The sequence below is a fragment of the Pieris rapae genome, chromosome 9 (genome assembly GCF_905147795.1).
Source record: "Pieris rapae chromosome 9, ilPieRapa1.1, whole genome shotgun sequence".
NCBI lineage: Eukaryota > Metazoa > Arthropoda > Insecta > Lepidoptera > Pieridae > Pieris > Pieris rapae.
Window position 1 is genome coordinate 2555985 of NC_059517.1, and position 22756 is coordinate 2578740.

Below are 22756 nucleotides of genomic sequence, written 5' to 3' on the forward strand. Positions count from 1 at the left end.
AACCGTAAACTTTTAACAAAAATTCTTTACGACATGTGTAATAGCGATACACAACTTTCCCTATTATTATTAATATCCCATTTGATATCTATACATATTGTATTGACGTTAGTCGTTTCGCCAGTAATGTTTTTGTTTAAGACTCCAGTCTAAAAATCTATCAAAATTTCTTTAATTTCAGGATCGAAATCCAATTACATGTTACTAACGTAACAAGGGAATTGCTGTTGAAATAATACAAAAGAAATTTTAATTATAATTTTATTAAATTAATTCTATAACTTTTTACATATAGTAAATTATATGTGCCACGTTTCGTCAATTACATTGAATAATGCTGCCATGTCACATCAGCAGTAGTCACAATAGTACCTAATGTTTGCCTCTACGATCAGACAACGACTCTGCGCACGCCGGGACTGATCAAAATGAACACAGCGCAACCCGAAACACTCCGCCATTTCTATTGTCTACTGCACAAGCCAGTGTTACCATAGTCGGCTAGTGTTCCGAGCCGGCGTGAAACGCAGGCAGCCCCACGAAAACCCTCGCCGCTCCACCATCAACTTGGTCCAAGAATATATTTATGAAATAATTTTGTATAAAAATTTTGGCTCCAAATATTTACACAGTGATATTTTTTACACGCCGGACTAAATTTTATAATACAGCGACTAAGTTGGGTAAACAGTCGAGGAGCGGCGAGAGGCGTCGGACGAGAATTTATTGCAATTTTTTTCTAATAACACATTTCTTATCTAATGAGTGGCGCGCGCTTACAGTGCGGCGCCTATTCTAATACCCTATCGTTACAGTGATACACCTGTTTTATATACGGCGCTTACGCGCACCACTACTAGAAGAGAGGACAGACGGAAGATATCGCAAATCAAACTCACTGTAGCAATAGGATACAGATACAATTTAGTTAAGGAAGAGACAACACCGAAGGCAGATCAGACTGGACGTTGGCTACAACTGTCGCCCGCGCTCAACGCGCTTCTTGGTACCTTCTCCCTGTTTCGTGTTTAATATTAACATTTACAATTAACACTCAAGTAGGGGCTTACACAGAATTTGTACTCTTATAGCGTCCCGTCGCCGCACTAACACATTACACTCGCGAACAAAACTGGAGCGATGATCGAAGCGGATGTGAGTCGAAGCAAAACACTGGTACTCGATATAAATAATCAAAATAATATAATGTAAAATAAATAATTTTGTGATAATATATTAAAATATATTTAGGAATATAATCTTTACGATTGAGACAGGACTTGACAGACGCAAAGTGAAGGCGACTCTCGCGTTGAACGACCTTTACGATTACTGGCCACCCATTAAAAAAAAACTGTATTGGAATCAACACGAAAGTCGCTCGCGATCTTGACTTTGAAAGCTGACAGGCATCGGGCGGTTACTCGATTCAAGGATAGTACCAAAATTGACTTTTATTGAATAAGGACTAGATGTTACTCGTTGATGGTAATAAGTACTGTTGTAAACGGAATAGAAAAAGCTAAACCGAAATTAGACCATAAATAATAAATCGGATGGGGCCAAATGAAATGTTAATGTCAATTTTGGCGGATGAAGAGCGCGGATAGTTTGAGTGCGAATGGCGCCCGACGGAGACACGGCTCGGCCGTAACTGATATAATCTTAAGAGATCAGGCTGTCATTTCTAAAACAAACATAATTACAAATGATTACAACTATACTTATGATAACATCCATACGCCAAACAACTTACAATATGAATGAATTGATAATAATTGGGTCCAAAGAGATGAAATTTATAGTGTTGCCATAGACCATCGATGCAATAAAATTTGATTTTCGAAACATTAATTCGTGATAACTGGCAACACTGATTCGATACATGTCAAAGAAATTAAAACATAAGATACCATTCGTACTTAGAAAATGAATTAACAATTTATTAATTATAAGATATAATAGTAATAACAAAAATATATTGTGTACTCTAACTTCAGCTATTTGCTTTATCAACAAGATTGTATTGTCGAGCGTTCATAAAATATTTTTTTGGTACAAGTGTCCATATAAATCGAAATCCGTCTAGTAATTATGTCATCTTTCTGTACATACTATATTAATTTAGAATGCCTGAAGCTTGTAAATATTAATTCTGTCTAAATAAATACTAAGTCTTATGCTTTACATTTAATTTTAAGTTCTTTAAAACAATGACACATTACCAGTACAGTTTCATGACAATGAAGTGAGATCATTAATAAATCAATATTTAATACTTAAACATAGGATGTTAGTTTTTTTTTTGATAAAAAAACGTGTCCTTTTAATTGTATTTGTGCCATACAGATTGAAATGATTAGTATTAATGTTGAGATTAATTAGCACAGAAAATTTTTTTGACACGTCAAAGGTACAAAGTAAATTCAACGACTTCATTGATAAAATAAGCCGCATATTTACCACCATTACTTTTATATAAAAAAGGTTAGAACTTAATTTAATTTTTTGGTGGGTTTCCATAATGAACCCCAAAATATAAAGAATTTAGTCTCGCCTTTACAGATCTAATTCTATTTGATTAATTTATACAAGAAAAAATAATTATATACAAAAAATATAATATTGATATTTTATCTATACAACATTCGCTATTTGAGTCGATAGCGACACTTATATTGTAAAACCAGTAACAATAAGTACCTAAAGATTTTACTTTTGACTTGAAAAAGAAGTTATAACAAAAGATGTAACAGTTTGATATCGGGCGGCTGAACATCGGCGCCCGTTGTGATGATAATGGAAGAAGCGGGTGACAAAATAATTTAAACATTCAATCCAAAACAAAAGAGAGAAGAAACGAAAGTATTTTTTTTGGCAATTTTGTACTCGGTAATGGTTAGCGGTGTGTCGTTTGCGCGGTGTCGCGTTGTGTCGCGTTTTTATCGCGATAAAGGTAGCGCGGTGCGGCGCGGTCACTCCGGGAGTCACTAGTGATGTCACGGGACGGGATTCCCACTCAGTCACGAACAACAGTCGTCCCAGTACATGAATCAACAAAATGTCCTACGTTTGTTTTTACGTTACGGAGTCACGCGCGGCAACAAACATGGCCGCTGCCGCGCGCTCGCACCGCGCCCTGTCCACCTGCAATTAAAATACAACCAATTCATTATCCACGTAATAAGAAAATTTCTCACAATGGTAATAATGTACATATATACAAATCAAAGTAGTGTTACACAGATCACTCGAAACTAGAGCCTAACGCCGTTATTTTTATTCCGTCTGATTCATACTATAGTTTACTAATATGTATTTAGCAATAATTGTATTTCTGAATTATTATCTTATCATTTATTTTATTCTTTTATTTATTTGTATTTTTTTTTGAAACGCTGTGCACACGTGTGCGTTCTCTTGTATATTAAAAAGATATACATTAATTAATAGATATATTAATTGATTTGCTTGTGGTCGTAATCTTTGTCGGTCGTGGTTAAAGGAACTAGCCATTAGGTCGGTATGCTTAATTCTTTCTCTCAAGAAATTATCATGTGAAATAGCATCAGAAATTGTCTTATTACCTATCTCCTATATATGCCCTCTTATGAGTGCATCATACATCATAGATATATAAATAGTCTGACCTAGACCCTGGTGTAACGGGAACGCGCGGGCTTCGTACAGCGCCGCCTGCGTCCGCCCGCACCAACGCCCACGCCACTGTCACCGCTGTGGCCGCTCACCAGCGACTCGCTGTCGCTCTGGTTCGACGTGTAACCGATGACGTCCACTTCATCTGGAATTCGAAATTCAAAAATCAATATACGACTACTCTAAAAAACTTACGAAACTAAAATATTGTGTACGATATCGAAGGTATTTAATAATATATCATCAACCATCTTTAAAATTGTAACTATAAACTATGATAAGTAATCAATTACATAACTAAGTCAATATTAATTTCGATCTAATGCTCGTTTTTAGATAACCAAATTACGGATTTTTACTTGGAAATCACTTATTACAAATACTACTATTAGAGATTATCTTTAAATCAGTTATCGGTACGGTAATCCATGAAGCACTGATAAAAAAATTTAGGTAGCTTTTGATTTTGAACTTAGGTTCTATGTGAGAATTATATATATATTGTATAGTTATATTGTGTGCTTGCTAATAAAAATCGTTTCATTAACATTCCAGCACGAAAATCATGAAAAATTTTCGAACCCACAAATAGAAAAAAATATTCATTTTTTTTTTGTTTTTTAGGTAAGTATTTTTAAGTTAAACATTTATAAAAGAAAATATGTAAACAATCTCTATTATACCATGACTAATACTAGTCTAGATGTAACGTTTTGTGTAAATATTCTAAAATACCATTTCGCTGGTTCTTGATACGCAATTTTCAGCACATTTAGCTGCATAAATGTCATTGGATGGCAAGGGTCAGGATTTACCCGGTGTCGAACACTCATATAGCTTTGACCTAGTTACCCTATACCCCGTGAAACGACGATCTACTGAATCTAAAATTGAATTTGTGATATTCAAATTTTCTGCTTATTTCAACTTAAATTTTAAACAATCCACCCGTCTAGAAGACTTACTAAATATAACGCTTACATCACGGGGTCAGAGTTTGGTAAAAAAATACTCGAAATAACCTTATTGATATTTAAATATATTCAGAAATGACTTTAAGATAGTGGTGTCAATTATTACAGTTTTTATAATCTTTTATTGCCGTCTTGAAAAGCTATTTATTACTTATTGGTAGGATAAACAGTATTTTTGCGTTTCACGCCTTGCCTTATTCGTCATGAAAAGTGAAGATCTTATTCGGAACTTATATCTTTCGAATAATTTATGTGTTGCATAGCTATTTGATACTTTATCCATACATTGTGAAACAGGCCCTTACTGTTATGATTCTCGAAATTTACTTAACAAATATCTGGTTTGTTACTAAATATACGCTTTTGTAAAGTTAATAACAGCATTCCATATAAAATAAGCCATATATTATAATTTCATATGAAAACCAACATTTCAATCAAATCACTATACCTCGATGAAAGGATTGGGATTAAACAGTCAGGAGACTCCCGCCGCGCCTCGTCGGCTTATAACCACTCCAAATATAATTTTCCTACGATAGATTTCTCCAATTTCTTAGCATGTATTTTCTATTTAATAAGGTGGTTTACGCAGGGGATAACATCGGTGAGTTTTTTTATAGAAACGAGCAGGAGGCACAAATTATCATGGACATGGACAATCAATGCCAGAGGGCTCGCGAGTGCGTTGCCGGCCTTTTAAAATTGGTACGCTCTTTTTTTGAAGTAAGTAAGTGGAATTATTTCGGAAATACTTTAGCGGGCAGGTGGTTCCACATAACGGTGTTGCGCGGCAAAAGCTGTCTTAAAAAACGCTCAATTGTGGAACGGCGGACGTCAAGGTGATACTGCTAGAATTTCGTATTCTGCCTCAACGTCCGATGATGAAACTCAGCTGGAGGTCCGAACAACTCCTAAGAACACTCTCCATGAGTTTTATTAATCTACCACAATTGCACAATGATTGTGTAAAGAATTCAACGAGTTATTTTCAAGGTATTTCAAAAAAAATCCTTGCTGCTCCAGTAATGATAAATTTAAATTACTTCTAACAAACTAATAATTAGGAAAACGTGACGTAATCTTAGCCTGACTCCAGTACAGTCAGTACGCACTGAATCTCGTTTTTGAATCTCTGAAAAAAAATCTGGCGAAGTTATCGATTACTTTGAAGTGATCTACCACATGTATAGTCCGCCTAACGTCACCCGTTTGTCGACGAAGCGATAAGCTTTGAAGATTCGATCGAACGCGATCGACTCGCATAGATTAATCTAACGTGCTTTGAACGTTAACAACTACAGTTTTGAATGGAAATTATCTAGAATCTAAGTGCCTTGTATGTGAATATTATATTCCTTTAACTTGTAAAAGGCTATTATTTATTTATATTACAAGTAATTATTCTGTATAATTAAATCCACACTAGGTCTTATTTGTATTTTGTACATGGCAATATAAATTATATTTTAATAACTATTTATTATTAAGACAGCCCGAAATAAAAACTAGTGGCGTATAAGTACTGTTTAGGTTTGCGCCTTAGACTTTTGTATTTGTACAGGTTTTCTATCATCGTATAAGCGAGTGTTAAATACTACTTATAATAATTATGAGTTTCATCATCAGATGTTGAGGCAGAATACGAAATTCCACCTGTACCGTCCCGACGTCCGCCGTTCTAGAAATGACCGTTTTCAAGGCAGTTCTACCGCGCACCACCACTGGAAACCAGAACCTTGTCACCAGCTACCTTGTCAAGTATTTCCAAACCAATACGACTAAGGGTCCTTTAAAAAAAATGAGTACTAATTCTTAAAAGACCGGCAACGCAATCGCGAGCCCTCTGGCATTGAGTGTCCATGGGCGGCACCATCACTTAACATCAGGTGAGCCTCCTGCCTGTTTGGGCCCTAATATAAAAAAAAAAATAACGCCCATAGAAAGTCCAATGGTATGATCTAACCTTCTTCTAGGGATAAGAGACGCAACCTGAAGCCACTACTAAGTGCTAGCCGAAGTCTAGAAAGATGCAAAAACAACATAACTGCCTAGGCCTATGGAAAAATTCTCCCCATTATAGCAATGTACGACTTGTTTCCAATAATGTATAGTAATAATCTAATTATAAAAAATCCACAATACTTTTAAAGTAAACCACTTCGCTACATCTATTTTTCCATTAATGTCCCTTTTAATATTAAAAGAGATGTCAGAGACGCCATATCAAAGTTTTTCACCCTTTCAAACAACGAAAAAGTTACTTGTTATAAACTTGATTTAATATTCACGTTGGACTGCGAATTTCCCACGATTTTCTACTTATACGCTAACTTATTTTTACCACATAATAATGGGAAAATTAAAAACAATGAAATATCTATATATATATACATAATACGGTAAAATCGTAAAACTAAATATGGAGTGAAAATTAAAATTTTTCTCTCTTTAAAGATCTCTCTATTAAAAGGATCTCTCTATTTAAAGGATCCATTTTTGTACTAGAAACCGTATATTTTGGTCCTTCGAACTGTTAGTCTATGGAATGTAAATTTGGTGCCTTCAGCAATTATTATAGAATACATTACTTATTGTCTATGTTATATCTGGTATCTATGATCTGCTCTGTGTAATATAATTAAGCTTACTTCCTTTTTCGCCATTGTCTGGTTAACATTAAAATATAATTAACACAGTGATTAAATAAAATACTCGTTTCATTTAACAGGTTATGGGCCCAGACCACCTGATTTTATTTTAAAACAAAATAGTTAAAGTGAAAAGTACGAAATTGAGTTCAGTATAACCTCAAAACTCGCCACGCGTTTTTCAATTTTCTTCATCAGCAAAAAATGTCTTCAAATAATACGATGGCACTGATTGAAAAGCTGACTGGAAGAGAAAACTATCCTACGTGGAGATTTGCAGTGCAAACCTACCTCGAACATGAGGAATTATGGAGTTGTGTCACCGCGAAAGACAATGAAGCAATTGATCCCAAACTTAACACAAAAGCGAAGTCGAAAATTATCTTATTAGTACATCCCATCAATTATGTACATATACAAGAAGCCAAAACAGCTAAAGAAGTTTGGAATAATTTAGCCAAAGCTTTCGATGACAAAGGTTTGACACGCCGAGTTGGTCTGTTGAGAGATCTGATCAATACAACACTTGAAAATTGTCTGAACATTGAAGATTATGTTAACAAGATCATGACCACTGCTCACAAGTTAAGAAACATTGGTTTTGAAGTCGATGATGAATGGCTTGGGACTTTATTACTTGCCGGTTTACCAGAAATGTATCAACCAATGATCATGGCACTTGAAAGCTCTGGTGTGACAATTACAGCTGATTCTGTGAAGACTAAGCTTCTGCAAGAAGTGAAAAGCTCTGAGTCTAGTGCATTGTATGTCAAAAGTAAGGGAAATCAGTTTGTCAAACAAGCTCAAGATAAAAACAAAACAAGTAAAGGTCCAAGGTGCTATGTGTGCAATCAATATGGGCATATAAGCAAATATTGCCGAAGTAAGAAAAAGGAACAGAAGTCTAAGGAGAACACAGATTCTGGGTATGTTGCTGTGCTATCTGCAACAATAAACAACGACAATAATTGGTATATTGATTCTGGAGCATCAATGCATATGACAATGAATCGTAACTTGATTTACGATGAAATTACACCTCCAATTTCCACAATAAGAGTAGCTAATGACAAGAAGCTAGTTGTGAAGGCCTGTGGAAAGGTAAATATTAATGTTGTCAATACACAAGGTAAGTTGGAAACTATCAAGGTACAGAATGTTCTCTATATTCCTGAGTTGGCTACGAATCTTCTCTCTGTCAGTCAGATAATAAATAGTGGCTGTCAAGTACAATTTGACAAACAAGGTTGTAAAATTTTGAATAAAACAAACAAGCAAGTTGCAGCTGCTAAAATGATAAATAATATGTACAGGCTAAATACACATAGTATTCCAGCATACATATCTGCTTCAACAGAAAATGATGATTTCTACTTATGGCATCAGCGTATGGGTCATTTGAACTACATTGACCTGAAGAAGCTGGACACCTGTGCTGAAGGTGTGCAAATGTCCCTGAGCAGTAATGTGACCTGTATTTCCTGTATAGAAGGTAAACAAACAAGCTTGCCATTCAAAAGTGAAGGTTTCCGAGCAACAAAATTGCTAGAACTTGTTCACTCCGACGTATGCGGGCCCATGGAAGTGAAGTCACTTGGAAATGCAAGGTATTTTCTTACCTTTACTGATGATTATTCTAGAAAAGTGACTGTTTTCATTTTAAAATCAAAGTCTGAATGTCTTAATAAATTTAAAGAATACAAATGTCTTGTAGAGAACCAACTTGACACTAAAATTAAAGTATTAAGAACCGATAATGGAACTGAGTATATAAATAATGATTTTACTGAATTTTTGAAGTCATCCGGCATACAACATCAAACATCAATTCCATACACGCCTCAACAAAATGGCTTATCTGAACATATGAACAGGACACTACTTGAAAAAGCCAGATGTATGTTAATCAATGCTAACTTACAGAAAAACTTGTGGGCTGAAGCAATAATGACAGCAGCATACATAGTGAACCGTTCACCTACACGAGCACTAAATTATAAAACACCTGAGGAGATGTGGAGTGGAAGGAAACCTGATGTAAGTCACATGAAAATATTTGGTTGTTATGCAATGGCTCAAATACCTAAAGAGAAAATTAAGAAATGGGACTCTAAATCACAGAAACTTATTTTTGTTGGTTATTGTGAAAATAGTAAAGGATATAGATTATTAGATTCCAAAACAAAAAATATCATAAAAAGTAGAAATGTAATTTTCCTAGAGAATAGTATAACAAGAAATGTGGTTCCTCTCTCATTGTCAGAATCAGAAAATAAAGAATCAGATCATGTAATTGAAAGTTTTTCAAACCGTGAAGATAACACCACAGATTTGTCGTCTCATACATCCGTGGATCACAGCGATGGTTCTGATGACCCTGAGTATGTACCGGAGATGTCAGTGAAGTATCCTCAGAGTTCTAATATTACACTTCGTCCTCGAAATAAAATTAATAAGAACACAGAACCTAAGACATACCTATGCTCAAGTAATGTACCACTCTCTGTCACACCACAAACATATGCAGAAGCATTGTCATCAAAAGACTCTAACTTGTGGATGAAGTCGATTGAAGAAGAGCTGAAAGCACATAGTGATAATGGTACATGGCAGTTAGTAGAACAGCCACCTGAAGCTAGAGTTATAGGATGTAAATGGGTGTTTCGTATAAAGGATGAAACTGAAGGACTAAGGTACAAAGCAAGGCTATGCGCTAAAGGATTCACACAGAAAAGCGGTATTGACTATACTGAGACATTTGCACCAACTGTCAGGTATGACTCAATTCGCTTACTTTTATCTGTTGCTGCAGAACAGAAAATGTCAATGATACAATTTGATATTAAAACTGCATTTTTATATGGTGAGTTGAAAGAACAGATTTACATGACGCCGCCAGAGGGCCTTACTGTTCAAAAAGATATTGTATGCAAGCTCAAGAAATCTTTGTATGGCTTAAAACAATCACCTAGGTGTTGGAATGCTAAATTTGATAATGTTTTAAAGAAATATGGTTTTAAGAACAGTCATGCTGACAGATGTGTTTATGTGGGCTGCATCAATGGTATTAAAATATATTTATTACTGTATGTGGACGATGGATTATTACTGTCTACAGATGCCTCTGCTCTTACTCAAGTAATAAATGACTTAAAGAAAGATTTTGATGTAAAGATTTGTAAATCATTACATTTTATAGGAATGCATATAGAAAGATGTGATGATTATATATTTGTGCATCAAAGTACATACATTGAAGAGATGCTGAAAAGATTTAACATGTGTGATACCAATACTAATAGCATTCCTGCTGATCCGCATGTTACTTTGGTAAAAAGCACTGAGTCTGATAGCAACAACAAACACATTCCTTACAGAGAAGCTGTGGGTTCTCTCATATTTGCTGCAATAGTGAGCAGACCTGACATCATGTATGCAGTGTCGACAGTTGCTCGCTTCCTCAATAATTATGATCAGATGCATTGGAATGCGGTAAAGCGTATTTTTAAGTATTTAAAAGAAACAAAACATTTTGGACTCTGTTTCAGATCAACTCAAAGTAACATACTTGAATGTTACTCTGATGCCGACTATGCCAATGATCCTGACACCAGAAGGTCTATCACTGGTTACATCTTCATGAAAAATGGAGCAGCAGTGACGTGGAGCACTCAACGACAATCAACCGTCGCTCTGTCTACCACTGAGGCAGAGTTTATGGCATCCTGCTGTGCTACAAAAGAAGCTCTCTGGGTTCGGCAGTTAATGCTTGATATTAACGAATATAAACAGAGTTGTATTAATCTTCATATAGATAATCAAAGTGCTATTTGTTTGATCAAGAATAATGATTTTCATAAACGATGTAAACATATTGATATTAAGTATAACTTTGTAAAAGAAAAATACGCACAAAAATTGATAGAATTGAAATATGTTAGTACTAATAGTCAGTTAGCTGATATATTTACAAAAGCTCTATGTAAAGTAAAATTTCAATATTTCAGAGAGAAACTTGGTGTGATTGAGAAACCAAAAATGTAAAGCTATCATATTACTGTGTTGCTCAAGTATGTTTATATAAAGTTTTATGTATATTTAATGTTTGGTTTTCATTTGTAAGCTTTAATAGAAGGCTCAAATTTAGTAGGAGTGTTAGTCTATGGAATGTAAATTTGGTGCCTTCAGCAATTATTATAGAATACATTACTTATTGTCTATGTTATATCTGGTATCTATGATCTGCTCTGTGTAATATAATTAAGCTTACTTCCTTTTTCGCCATTGTCTGGTTAACATTAAAATATAATTAACACAGTGATTAAATAAAATACTCGTTTCATTTAACACGAACAGAGTTCTAGGAAAAAATAATGATAATTATCCGCATATTAGATACATAAACACGATTTCAAGAATACAAAGACTGCAAATAAAAATACTGCAAAAGTATTTTTGTCCTTCAAATGAAATCCTATAGCCCAATTGAATATTTTTCTATTACCAAAAAGTACATAGAACTGTAACTATATATTACAATAATAATTACTGCATATTCTAACAAATGTATAATCTATATAATAGATAACATTACTGTCTAAACAAGTTCTCGGATACCGCTCTTATTTTAGCAGTTCAATACGTATGAGGACGTCATACTCCGAGTCGAACTATGGAAGTGAAGTGATTATGAAGATCCCAAGTGCTGAGTACAGTATACTTATCTGTATAAAGATCTTGACATCAATCATCTACAGCTTTAGAGCCGACGGGTCAGTAGTTCGACTAGTCTAGGATCCCCCTTTTGGTGAGAGGAAGTGGATACTCCCTCCACAGGTTCAAAAGGTAATATGAGCCTGTGCTGAGCATATGGAGCAACTTTAAGATGTGCTCGGGGCTCTATCGGGGCGGGCCAATCCAGCCCTGCTTGTTGTCATGACGGAAATCACGGAGGTTCCCGGTAATGGTTGCCATGACAACGCCCGTTACAGGTATCGTAATTCACTTTACGCAGAACTCGTTCTTGAAGATAGAAATTGGAAATATCTGTTCGTAGAAATACAGACAATGTAATGTGTGTTTTGTAATATATTTTTATTATACGGTATACAATACTGGTTTTTAATTACAATTAAAATCAGTGATATTTAAAAAAACACGGGGCAAACCGGCAGGAGGCAAATGCGTTGCGCAAATGCGTTGCCGGTCTTTTAAGAATTGGTACAACAATTTAAATTATGATAACTTAAAAAAGTTATAAAAATACCCGTTTGAAATCCCCACTAGACCACCTCACACAGACAAGCGACCATTCCAAAGTCGAAGGATTAAATTTGCTCTAGAGATTTCTCACCCGCAAACCATTTAAACTTTATAAAGCCCAGCTCGAAAAGAAAGCTAATGTTTGACAAATCTGCTATTTTGAATGGTCTAAAATGGCAATATTGTTACACCTTCATAAGCGCATCAAAGCAATGTTGTCCTAGTGGCTTCAGCGTGCGACTCTTATCCCCGAGGTCGTAGGTTCGATCCCCGGCTGTGTACCAATGGACTTTCTTTCTATATACGCATTTCACATTCGCTCGAACGGTGAAGGAAAACATGGTGAGGAAATCGACATGTCTTAGAACCAAAATGTCTAGGATGCTGATTAGCTACTTGTCTATTAAATTTAAAAATGATCATGAAACAGATAAATCCGATTTATTTTTATAAGCAACGTTTTAAAGGTATGCAAAACTAATTATGGATCATATAAATATGATCATTACACACTAAGAAATATAAGTTCAGTAATCTTCGCGTTATTGAGCAGAAATACGACGTTATATGGAGATTGGAAGTCGCGTTATACGAAAACGTGTTATAAGGTGATACTGTAGTTTGACGTGCACAATTTAATTATTTTGCTATATCTTGAAACTAGCCATTATAATGGCCATAAAGTTACTGATAACAAAGTTTCCGAGATAGGATACCATATTCCACAATCTAATTCACGAATCAAAAAGGAAATGAGAGCTGTCGTCCGGCGGATATTGAAATTGTAAAGTTGGGACAACTTTTTGCAGCCAAAAGATGACTTCGATTCAAAGTGCAGGAAATAAGTGAGCTTCAAAGACGCCTTTCCTTATATATTTTAATATTCTCACTACGTTTTGCGTCTTTAGCTTTGAGAAATTATACGGGAATCTGACAATTTTTTTTTTGGAAATTTTAAAATATTACATATATTATCTGAAACATATCAGTAATTGTAAAATAAATGTGTGTGTATAAATGATTTAATTGTGTATTACCCGAGTTATTCAACCTAACGTTAGGTAAGATATATATTAGTTAACGATAGAAAGGGCAAATGAAATGTTAAAATTTTCCTTAGTTTTTCATACATTTCTAAATCTAAAATCTACAATAGTCGACATCACTTGTATTCCTAACAGAACAGAACAGAGTGTTTCTTAGTTTTAAAAAATCCATAAATGACTTTCGTTAATACCACTGCCCCTAATGTTATAAACCCTTGTTTTAAACGATTAACGTCATTTGACACTTGGCTACGACTAACTTTCATTAATTTGTACATCCCTCCAACAATCACCACCGAACTTCTGTAAACCTTTTCATTCCCGATCATTACTAGCTAATGATCATATATAACTTTTAAACCTAGTATTTTTCCAAGAGTAACAAAATCTGAAAAGGCTTCTAGTGTAATTCGTTTCTCTTAAGGAATTCATCCGAATGCCTTTAACTTCTCGATAGTTAATATGTAGACGCGTCGTCGAAATGCGCCGCCTAATCGTATTTATTAGGGGCTTTGTATACATATTCATTATGTACTAAGGCTAAGATCAAGTAGATAAAGTAAAAACAGTACCGCCTTCATTTGATAACATCACCTAACATTACGCATTTTGTATTTCTATATACAAAATATTTTTGATCAAAACATAAAACGCATGTAGGTTATAATACAAGATCAACCATCAGGCTTAAATTTAACTTATCATTCCTAGAGTTATATATGTCAACCTGTGCTTCAGTAAATATAAAGAAATTATATTCTGTAAATTTATAATTAAACACATGCTGCAAGGTTGATAATTCGTTTTACATATTATTCGTTATCTCTTAGAGGTCGGCACAATACATTTATTCTGGTTGGTATATATATATATATATATATATATATATATTACTTTATTTAACATAACGCTCAAGGTTTCAATTCTCATTAAGAAACGATAAATTTCTGATTGGCTTAAGGTAGACACACGTCTGCGATTATATAAAGTTATACGGTCATCAACTAGTAATTAATACTCGTTTAGTTATTCAATTTTATATTCCGTTCCCGTTCTCTAACGTAATGTATCACACAACATCACTTCATATCACGCGCAACATGATAGCACGCCCTAAGATTATGTTAGCGTTGAAGTTCCGAACTCTGAGCGCCCATCGAATATTCTGTCTAATCCAGCCTTCAGACACGCCATACTTGTGTAAGAGGCACTTAATCTCTAAATAATCACTATACAAAAGGTTATCTAAATGATAATGCCTTTTAAGACATATCGCGTACCTTAATGGCCCCTGACGATCTCGCTCAGCATGAGCTAGTTTTCCGGAATAATGGAGCTGGATAGAATATATTTTTGCCTAAATTGATCCTATTACATAGAAATGGAGGAATCATATTTATACGTAGTTCTTTAGTGCTCATGACAGCACATTACATTCGAGTATCAATCTACTTGCTGAAACCAAATAGGTTTATATAGAATTAAGTCAATAATAATAATAACATACACAAGTTATTTGAAATGATATTTAGATTTGTACGTATAAAAAATTTAGAAGATTTTTTCGACTTTGACCGATCCTGAATAATTCCATGAAACACTTTAGCTCGTTTTTCGTTGGCCTGGTGTAAATATAATTAACAGACCTTTTATCCCTTTAGAAAAAAAGGTTCACAATTTGACGGAATTTTAAATTTGGAACGATCAACTTTCAAACCAATAGTATAACAATTTATGAAACAGTTGGAAATTAATAAGCATTTATTGATTTAATTCTGTGTTTGTTTCACCGGAAATCAAGCTTAAAATCTACGTCTTTTAAGCCATAAGTCCGCTACTACATCTTTGCGATAGAAATGACAGAAGTGTGGTTTTATTTTTAATAATTAAACTAAGTACCAATAAACAAGCGTTACCGATACGACCATAAACACCAGAAGTCTTCAAAAACATGTAAAATCGTCATAAAACCAGCCATTTCTCGTCATTAACCTTCTATCACTCGGCATCAACTTTTAAGTGATTCTTAGGGTAGGCAGGACATGTATATATTTACTAATATATCGTTAAGATAATGTTACTTTATAAAAAAAATCGTGTCAAAAATATAACGAAAAAATATACACAAATAAATTGTAATATTTATTATTCATCGTTTTGCAGCTAAAAATAGGTAATAAATATAAATATCTAATAATATATTATCGTGTTTGGTATTTCTTAATTAAAAATGTCGCAAGTGACTCGAAGCTAGGTATATTTACGATTAACTTCATTAAAATATGGCAAAGTTATATAACACTAAAACTTTCATACACTACGTTAGTAAGTATTCTAAGTATTTGAATCGAAATTGACTCAAACAAGTACTTTCACGCGGACACAAGTCAATATTTAGAAAGCTTTTATAAACAAAATCGCCAACCCTACGGGAATTGCGATCGCCTCATCCTCCGTCAGTTCATTTAACATGTATTGCAGGAAATTGGCGCGAGGGAGTCCATAGCAATCTGGCTGCTGTTATAATTAGTGTCGAGTAGTTTCTAGTTGTATAGCACGGAATGCATACGAATCGATCCTTTGCCAACGGATATTGAGCGAACAAATAGCCTTCCAAAGCCTCGAGTTATTGATATGGACGCAGGTAAACACTAATTTAAATATAGAATTCACTGTAATACAGACCGCATGGCAATACGTGGGTGATTTTAATTATAACAACCCCAATGCACAGAGCATCGTTTATATTAGATTGATAATTGACATTTGCCCATAGATTTTTAAGTTTATTACATTAAATGAAACCTTTGACTACAGATTATAAGTTGTCTGTGTCTAAGACGTGCCTGATTCCTAACGGTTCCTAATATAGGCAGCCGGGATTCAAACGCTACAACACTAGGCCAAAATTGCTGTTAACTTTAAAAACACATCGGCAAGTGCTTTCAAAGAGGCTAACGACTGCATGCATATTCGTGCACTTCTAAAATTCCGCTCTCCATCGAGACGAGTACAAAAGAAATATAAAAATGCGAATAAAAATGCAGGAAGTGTTTGTGTTGCATTTCAATATTTATTATTGTAAGAACTCTCGGAGAAAATTGAATTCGCACAAAGTGTGGATGACGTCGTGGAAGTTGGAACTCGCAGGCTTTCTGCATTTCTCTGTTGAGACTTTTATTCTACTTTTACGTTTGCTGTGTAGTTAACTCGCTTGGATATTCAAAGAAAATGTTTAATAACATCGGAATGAGTGATTCGGTAGGTATTCGAACCCATTGAATGCAATAGAAAAGCTTATAATGGTTTTGCCAAGTCGGAATCGATTTCGGACTGTAACAAATTAAGTAGCTTGGTTAAGCCTAACAAAACTGGATGCTGTGTTTGACTCTCGTGTCATTAAATAGCTAATAATTACGATATAGTAATATTCTGCATACATATCTGTGGGGATTACAAAATCAATTTATGAAGTATTTATCACGTAGATATTGGTAACCATCGTAACAAATACCTTTAGCCCGTATTGGCCGAAGGAAGTGAAATTTTTCGTGTACCGTGAAATAGCATACGAACTATAATTGTTATAAATATATAGCTAACATATATTTACAACAATTGTAGTTGTTGCAAATATATGTTAGGTAAATATATATTTTAAATGAATACATTATGTAATCAAAAGAGCCACATTAGCATATACAGTTCGCGTAGCTCTCGTTTCGGAAATCCGTAGCAGAGAACTAATTAGCCGTTAACGTCGGCCGCGCTTCCGTTATCCTCTCGACGATGTATAACATACACTTTGAACTATACAATATATTTTCTATTGCTTGCTGTAAAACTCATCGGCATTACATATATTTTGAACTAATTATATATTAAATTAAAAAAAAATATCAACACAGAAATCATAAGGCAAGATCTAAAACCACTGGTTCTTAAATAAATCTTAATAGATTTAAATAACTAACTACCGATACCAATCCGATATCAATCAAACTTGCACACCGTGTCCAGTTTGATCTAACTTAAAAGATAGGATAGCTTACATCTTAATTTATACCCGCAATAATATTTGATTGCAAATATTCTTAATTATTTGATACAATTGTAACAGATGGCACTGTATTAAAAGTACCAACGTTTCACATAAGCTATCTATCTACCTTTCACGTAAGTTCTCCTACCGTTTCCCTTGAATAGTTTACTACTATGTAAGATAACAAAAACCTTAGCCACAGAACCGCTTGGTCGAGTATGCTAGTTGTATTAATTCTCAATTTCTTTCATATATAACATAAATTCAAAACATGCATAGATAGTTTCGTAGGTAAAAAAAAAATGTTTTCGTGGTTTAATGGTTAACGGAATATTTCCTGTGATCGAATCACGACGAAAATGACTATTTATCTGCGAGGACTACCATACGATAGATTAATGGGTTACGGGATTTTAAACAATGATTTAATGCTATTTGAACTGTACTGTACAAGCTAAATGATTTAACGATGAGTAGTTGAAAATATTTAAATTAAATTTTGTGCAGACAGATATTATTATTAAAATGATAGCTAAAGTTTTTTCAACGCTAATGGTAACACAAAGTTGCGGTCATTTGGGAAAATTATAAGAAAGCCTCAGAAGAAGCTAAGGAAATTCCTTATACCAAAAATTACTTAGCCCGATAAATCAGTTTCCCGTGACGTCATTTCCTTACACCCTCCCACACCTTAATCCCCATAAACCTCGGTTATTTATTTGTTTTCCGCACACAAATTATCACAGCGACAAGATATTTCCCATTATGTAATTAATGGGAGGCATAACATGGGAAAATCTTTATTCATGTGTGGTGAAAAACAAATGAAAATCGAATTTCTTTTTCCAAAATTACACAAAACCTTTAAACATAATATTACATATATATTTTTGCGACGTACGGTACTATTTTTATAATTTCCGTTTCCTCGGTAATTAGGTAACAATAATATATCATATGGAATGAACATATTTTAAAATATTTATTTTTAACTCAAAACAGTGACAATATTATTTCAGAGCACTAACTTCTAACTTCAATGTATAGGCTCATATAAGATTTTCAAACATATCCTTATATATAAATCAATTTACATATAACATTAAAAAATATTTCCTTTCACACTATCTATGGGTGAAAACCGTATATTCCGTTACGTAGTTTTTGAGTATATCGCATTCATACTTCAAATTTTACATTTACTACAAGTTCTGAAATCAAGGGCGTACAACTGAAAAGAAGAACTGTCAATAATCTCTACTCCACTCCTTTTAGTAGTCGTTAAGTTTATTTGCTTTACACAGAGTATGTAAGGAGCTGCAACCATTACACCATGTTCCACGTGACTTAAGTAACTAATAATAATAAAATAAATTAAAAACAAAAACTTGTCCGCTATCAGTATATAGTGAAATAGGAGTACGCACTTACATTCTCATGGAAACAACATTAAAATCATTCACAAAATTAATCATTGTTGGCGCGTTGTTGAGCTTGAGTTCGAGTCAGTTCTATTACACTGTTTTAACTTTAATACTGAGAAAATGTAGTAAAACGCGTACCACAAATAAGAATATATTTAGTTTGTTTTGTTCAATAAGTTTTGTCTAAATAACTATGGCTTATGTATTTTTGCACTTCTGAATTACCATATCTATTTTGTATTCTTACATATTATGTTGCCTGGAAGAGTACCTATTTTACGTTTGAATTGGCTTTGTTTTGTTCCATTAGTTTTGTCTGTCTTATGTATTTTTGCACTTTTGGCTTCCCATTTTTTTGGTTTTTTTTTATAGTCGTTGCCTGGAAGAGACCGCCCGGACTCTGAAGACTGCTAGCCCTTTTCAAATAAATGATGTGAATCTTTTTATATTTCTGTATGCAACGAAGTGTTAATAAATTATAATTATTCACTGTACTTCATTTAAATTGAACGATTCAACCAATTTATCGTGAAATATTGCAATTAAAATCATTCTAGAAGCAAGAAGTATCTAGAATGTTAATATCATATTAGACATTTGGCGCTTGACATTAAGATTTATCGCCAGCTCGTTGGACCCGGGCACAGAGATTTATAAGTCTAGCAAAACAATGGCTAAGTGAAAACATTATTGATAGTAATCAGACTGCTAAAAGTATTCTCTCGTTTAAGAAACGTGTAGCAATTGTTTTATTCGCATCGTGATTGATCGACGTTATCATTAATTAAAGTTTGTTATATACACATACATAAATACACACGTATCACAACGGGTATGATGAATGTTTTAACTGGGCTTAAGAACCTGTGTTAGTAGTATGAGTGTGGTATGAAATGGTTCCAGGCGATCAATGCCCAAAAATAAACCTAAATAAACGAAATAGTTGAATACGAAAATTATATTATTTTATATGATTTAAAAACAAAACAAGTTATGTTGAAACAACAGCAAACATTGCTATCATCTCAGTTAAGTATTAAATATAAAAAGCTCATAATATCTTCAAAAAGTAATGTTAGTTCAAATCTCAGTGCCTTAGTTTAGTGACAAAAATAATCCCGCAAGATAACTTCGAAAAATGTCTTCAAAAGAACCCGCTCTAAACTCCAGTTACTGAAAATGTATCAAAATCAATAGGGCAAGGTATAATTTGAAAAAAAATCCAATCTCGTAAGTCATTTGACGCGTGTCGCAATTCAATCGGGAGCAAATTGGAGCGCGAATCTGATTCTTTGAAAAGTTTAACGATGCCTCTACGAGATGTGACTGTATTATTGCTATTTATTCAAGTATAATGAAAAATTTCAAACTGTAAATATTAATTATATATTTCCAGAAACTTGGAAAGATATAATTTTTTTTAAATATATTTTTATATTTTATAATTATATTATAATTAAGAACATCTCTTACTGGCTATTGCTGACGGAATAGGTAAGAGCGAAGTGAATTTTTGTAACACATACCGGAATAACCAATATAAATAAATCAACCGACAAATAATAACCAATTCTTAAAACGCCGACAAGGCACTCACGAGCCCTCTGGCATTGAGAGTGTCCATGGGCGGCGGTATCACATAACATCAGGTGAGCCTCCTGCCCGTTTGCACCCTGTTCATAAAAAAAAACATATCCGAAAAAACAAAACATTAACTTATTTATAAACCCACAATTTGGACTCGAATTCATAAAGCATCATAAAAATACTAATTACATGTTAAAAACAAAAGGTAAAAAGCTGCTAAAAGGACCAATTAGAAGCGTACACGAAACAAAAGCGCATAATGCACTCAAAAATTTTAACGAACCCGGATACGAAACATCCCAAAAATCCCCTTTTTATTTACTCTTCTATGTTGCATAAAAAGATATACAGACCTTTATTTAGTTAAGAAGTAAAAAAGTTGACAAAGCTTAACAAGCTCGCTGTCAAACTCAAAGGCTAGCGCTTCGAGCGTTTTGCGTTTATCTCTTAAATATATTTAGCTTTTTTGATACAGCTATCCAGTTTCTCGGTAACAAGCGACATTGTTGGAGGGACGTAATAAACAGTTAAAAACGTTAATGAGCTCGAAATGAAATTTAACTATCATTTAATTTTTATATCGTCACTGATAATACTTTTGACTAATGTAAATCAATTTAATACCTCGGTGATGCACTCATAAAAATAATTTCAAATATTAACCGTCTAATAAATGATACAGTTAAAAGCTATTTCGTCGATTTTAAAGATTGATAAATATAAAATATAAAGAGATATTAGAACATAGTTTGTATGAAATAAATAATTTCATAGAGTAAGAAAATACAAAAAAATATTAAATTCTCTGTAACAGTTTATTACAATTAAACTGATCTCTGCTCCAGTGAATTTAGTACTCAAAATGAGATACGTTTTTAATCATTGCAACTTAATATCTTGAGTTTAATAAATATTTACAACTATGTAAATACAGACAAGTATGAGAACGTATTACAATTTTTGTACTCCCAAATATAGGCCTTCTTACATTTAGAATAGAAGCAAAATTCCTGTTCGCATAAAATTTTTACTACCCCATAAATTTACACATACATTTGTTTGTAAAAAAGGAATCCAGTTTTATTCTTCGCATGATATATTCCATTCATAAAACGAAAAATCCGATTTCGTTTCGGCCATTCATATTTTGTCTCTTTTTAGCAGCTGATACATGAATATAGCTCGCCTTGTCATGTCGATAGATTAATATTAAGTTGCTTTTAGTGTTCGCGATATATCACTTGTTCACGATTTTACATAAATCGTCTTAAGAGGTAAAATATTACAGTACATTAGGCTGTAACTTGAAAGTAGTTGTGACTTTTATTAAATATATTTTTATTTTTAATAGTCAAAGTAATCTTCTTACAACACATTTGATCACAATTTTTAATTTTTACAGTTTTAGATAACCGTTAAAAAGCTAAATTCGATAGCAAATTTCGATGCTTTACTTTGTTCACATGAAATATAAAATTTGTATTTTATTTAAGACGGGTTGTGTTAAGTAAATCGTTGTTATTTTCCCGCACCCGTGGGGTTAAAATGATAAAGCAATTGTGAAGATTACAAAGTAAAATTTTGCTTAGCACTTTCACTTTGACAGCTTATGGAAGTAGGTGTTTTATTTTTATTATTTAGAAAGTTGAAATAAGAATACGTCATAGAGTACAATGAAAGCTTAGAAGCTCCCAAACAAGAAAAAAAGCTTACACAGCCCAGTGACTTCAACGACTTGAACGTATGACTATTATCCTTTGTGCGTACAAAACACATGTATAAACTAGAAACTAAGAAACTCCCTCACAATAAACATTTAATTCATATGCAAATGCTTATTTTTACGGTAGCAATCACCATACAAACTGCCTATGAATGGAAACTCTGAAAGCTTTTGCCCTTTGAAGACTTTTACGCCGCTTTCCGTATTAAAAAGCTCTAACGTAGACAAAAATGTCAGTCTTTTTTTATGAAAATGTCTTTTTTCAATGGCCCCGTGCAGCCTACTTCGATATACTATGCAAATCTTTCCGCATTTCGGTAACGGGCAGTTAGTTAAATGGTAACCATTATATAGAAATGAAGTAATTAAGCGGGAAAATCTACTTAATTC

General features: G+C 33.6%; 1 protein-coding gene across 2 annotated transcripts in view; it reads right to left on the reverse strand.

Moving 5' to 3' along the window:
- Positions 1 to 473: 473 nt before the first annotated feature.
- LOC110999681 (max dimerization protein 4) overlaps positions 474 to 22756 on the reverse strand; it is a 225356-nt gene continuing 203073 nt past the window's right edge. For both annotated transcript variants that reach the window (XM_022268867.2, XM_022268866.2), the window contains exons 6-7: positions 3651 to 3802; positions 474 to 3147 (exon numbers count right to left, since the gene is read on the reverse strand). In XM_022268867.2, the coding sequence (XP_022124559.1) occupies positions 3651 to 3802 (152 nt within the window). In that variant the 3' untranslated portion in view covers positions 474 to 3147. The remainder of the gene's footprint in view (positions 3148 to 3650; positions 3803 to 22756) is intronic.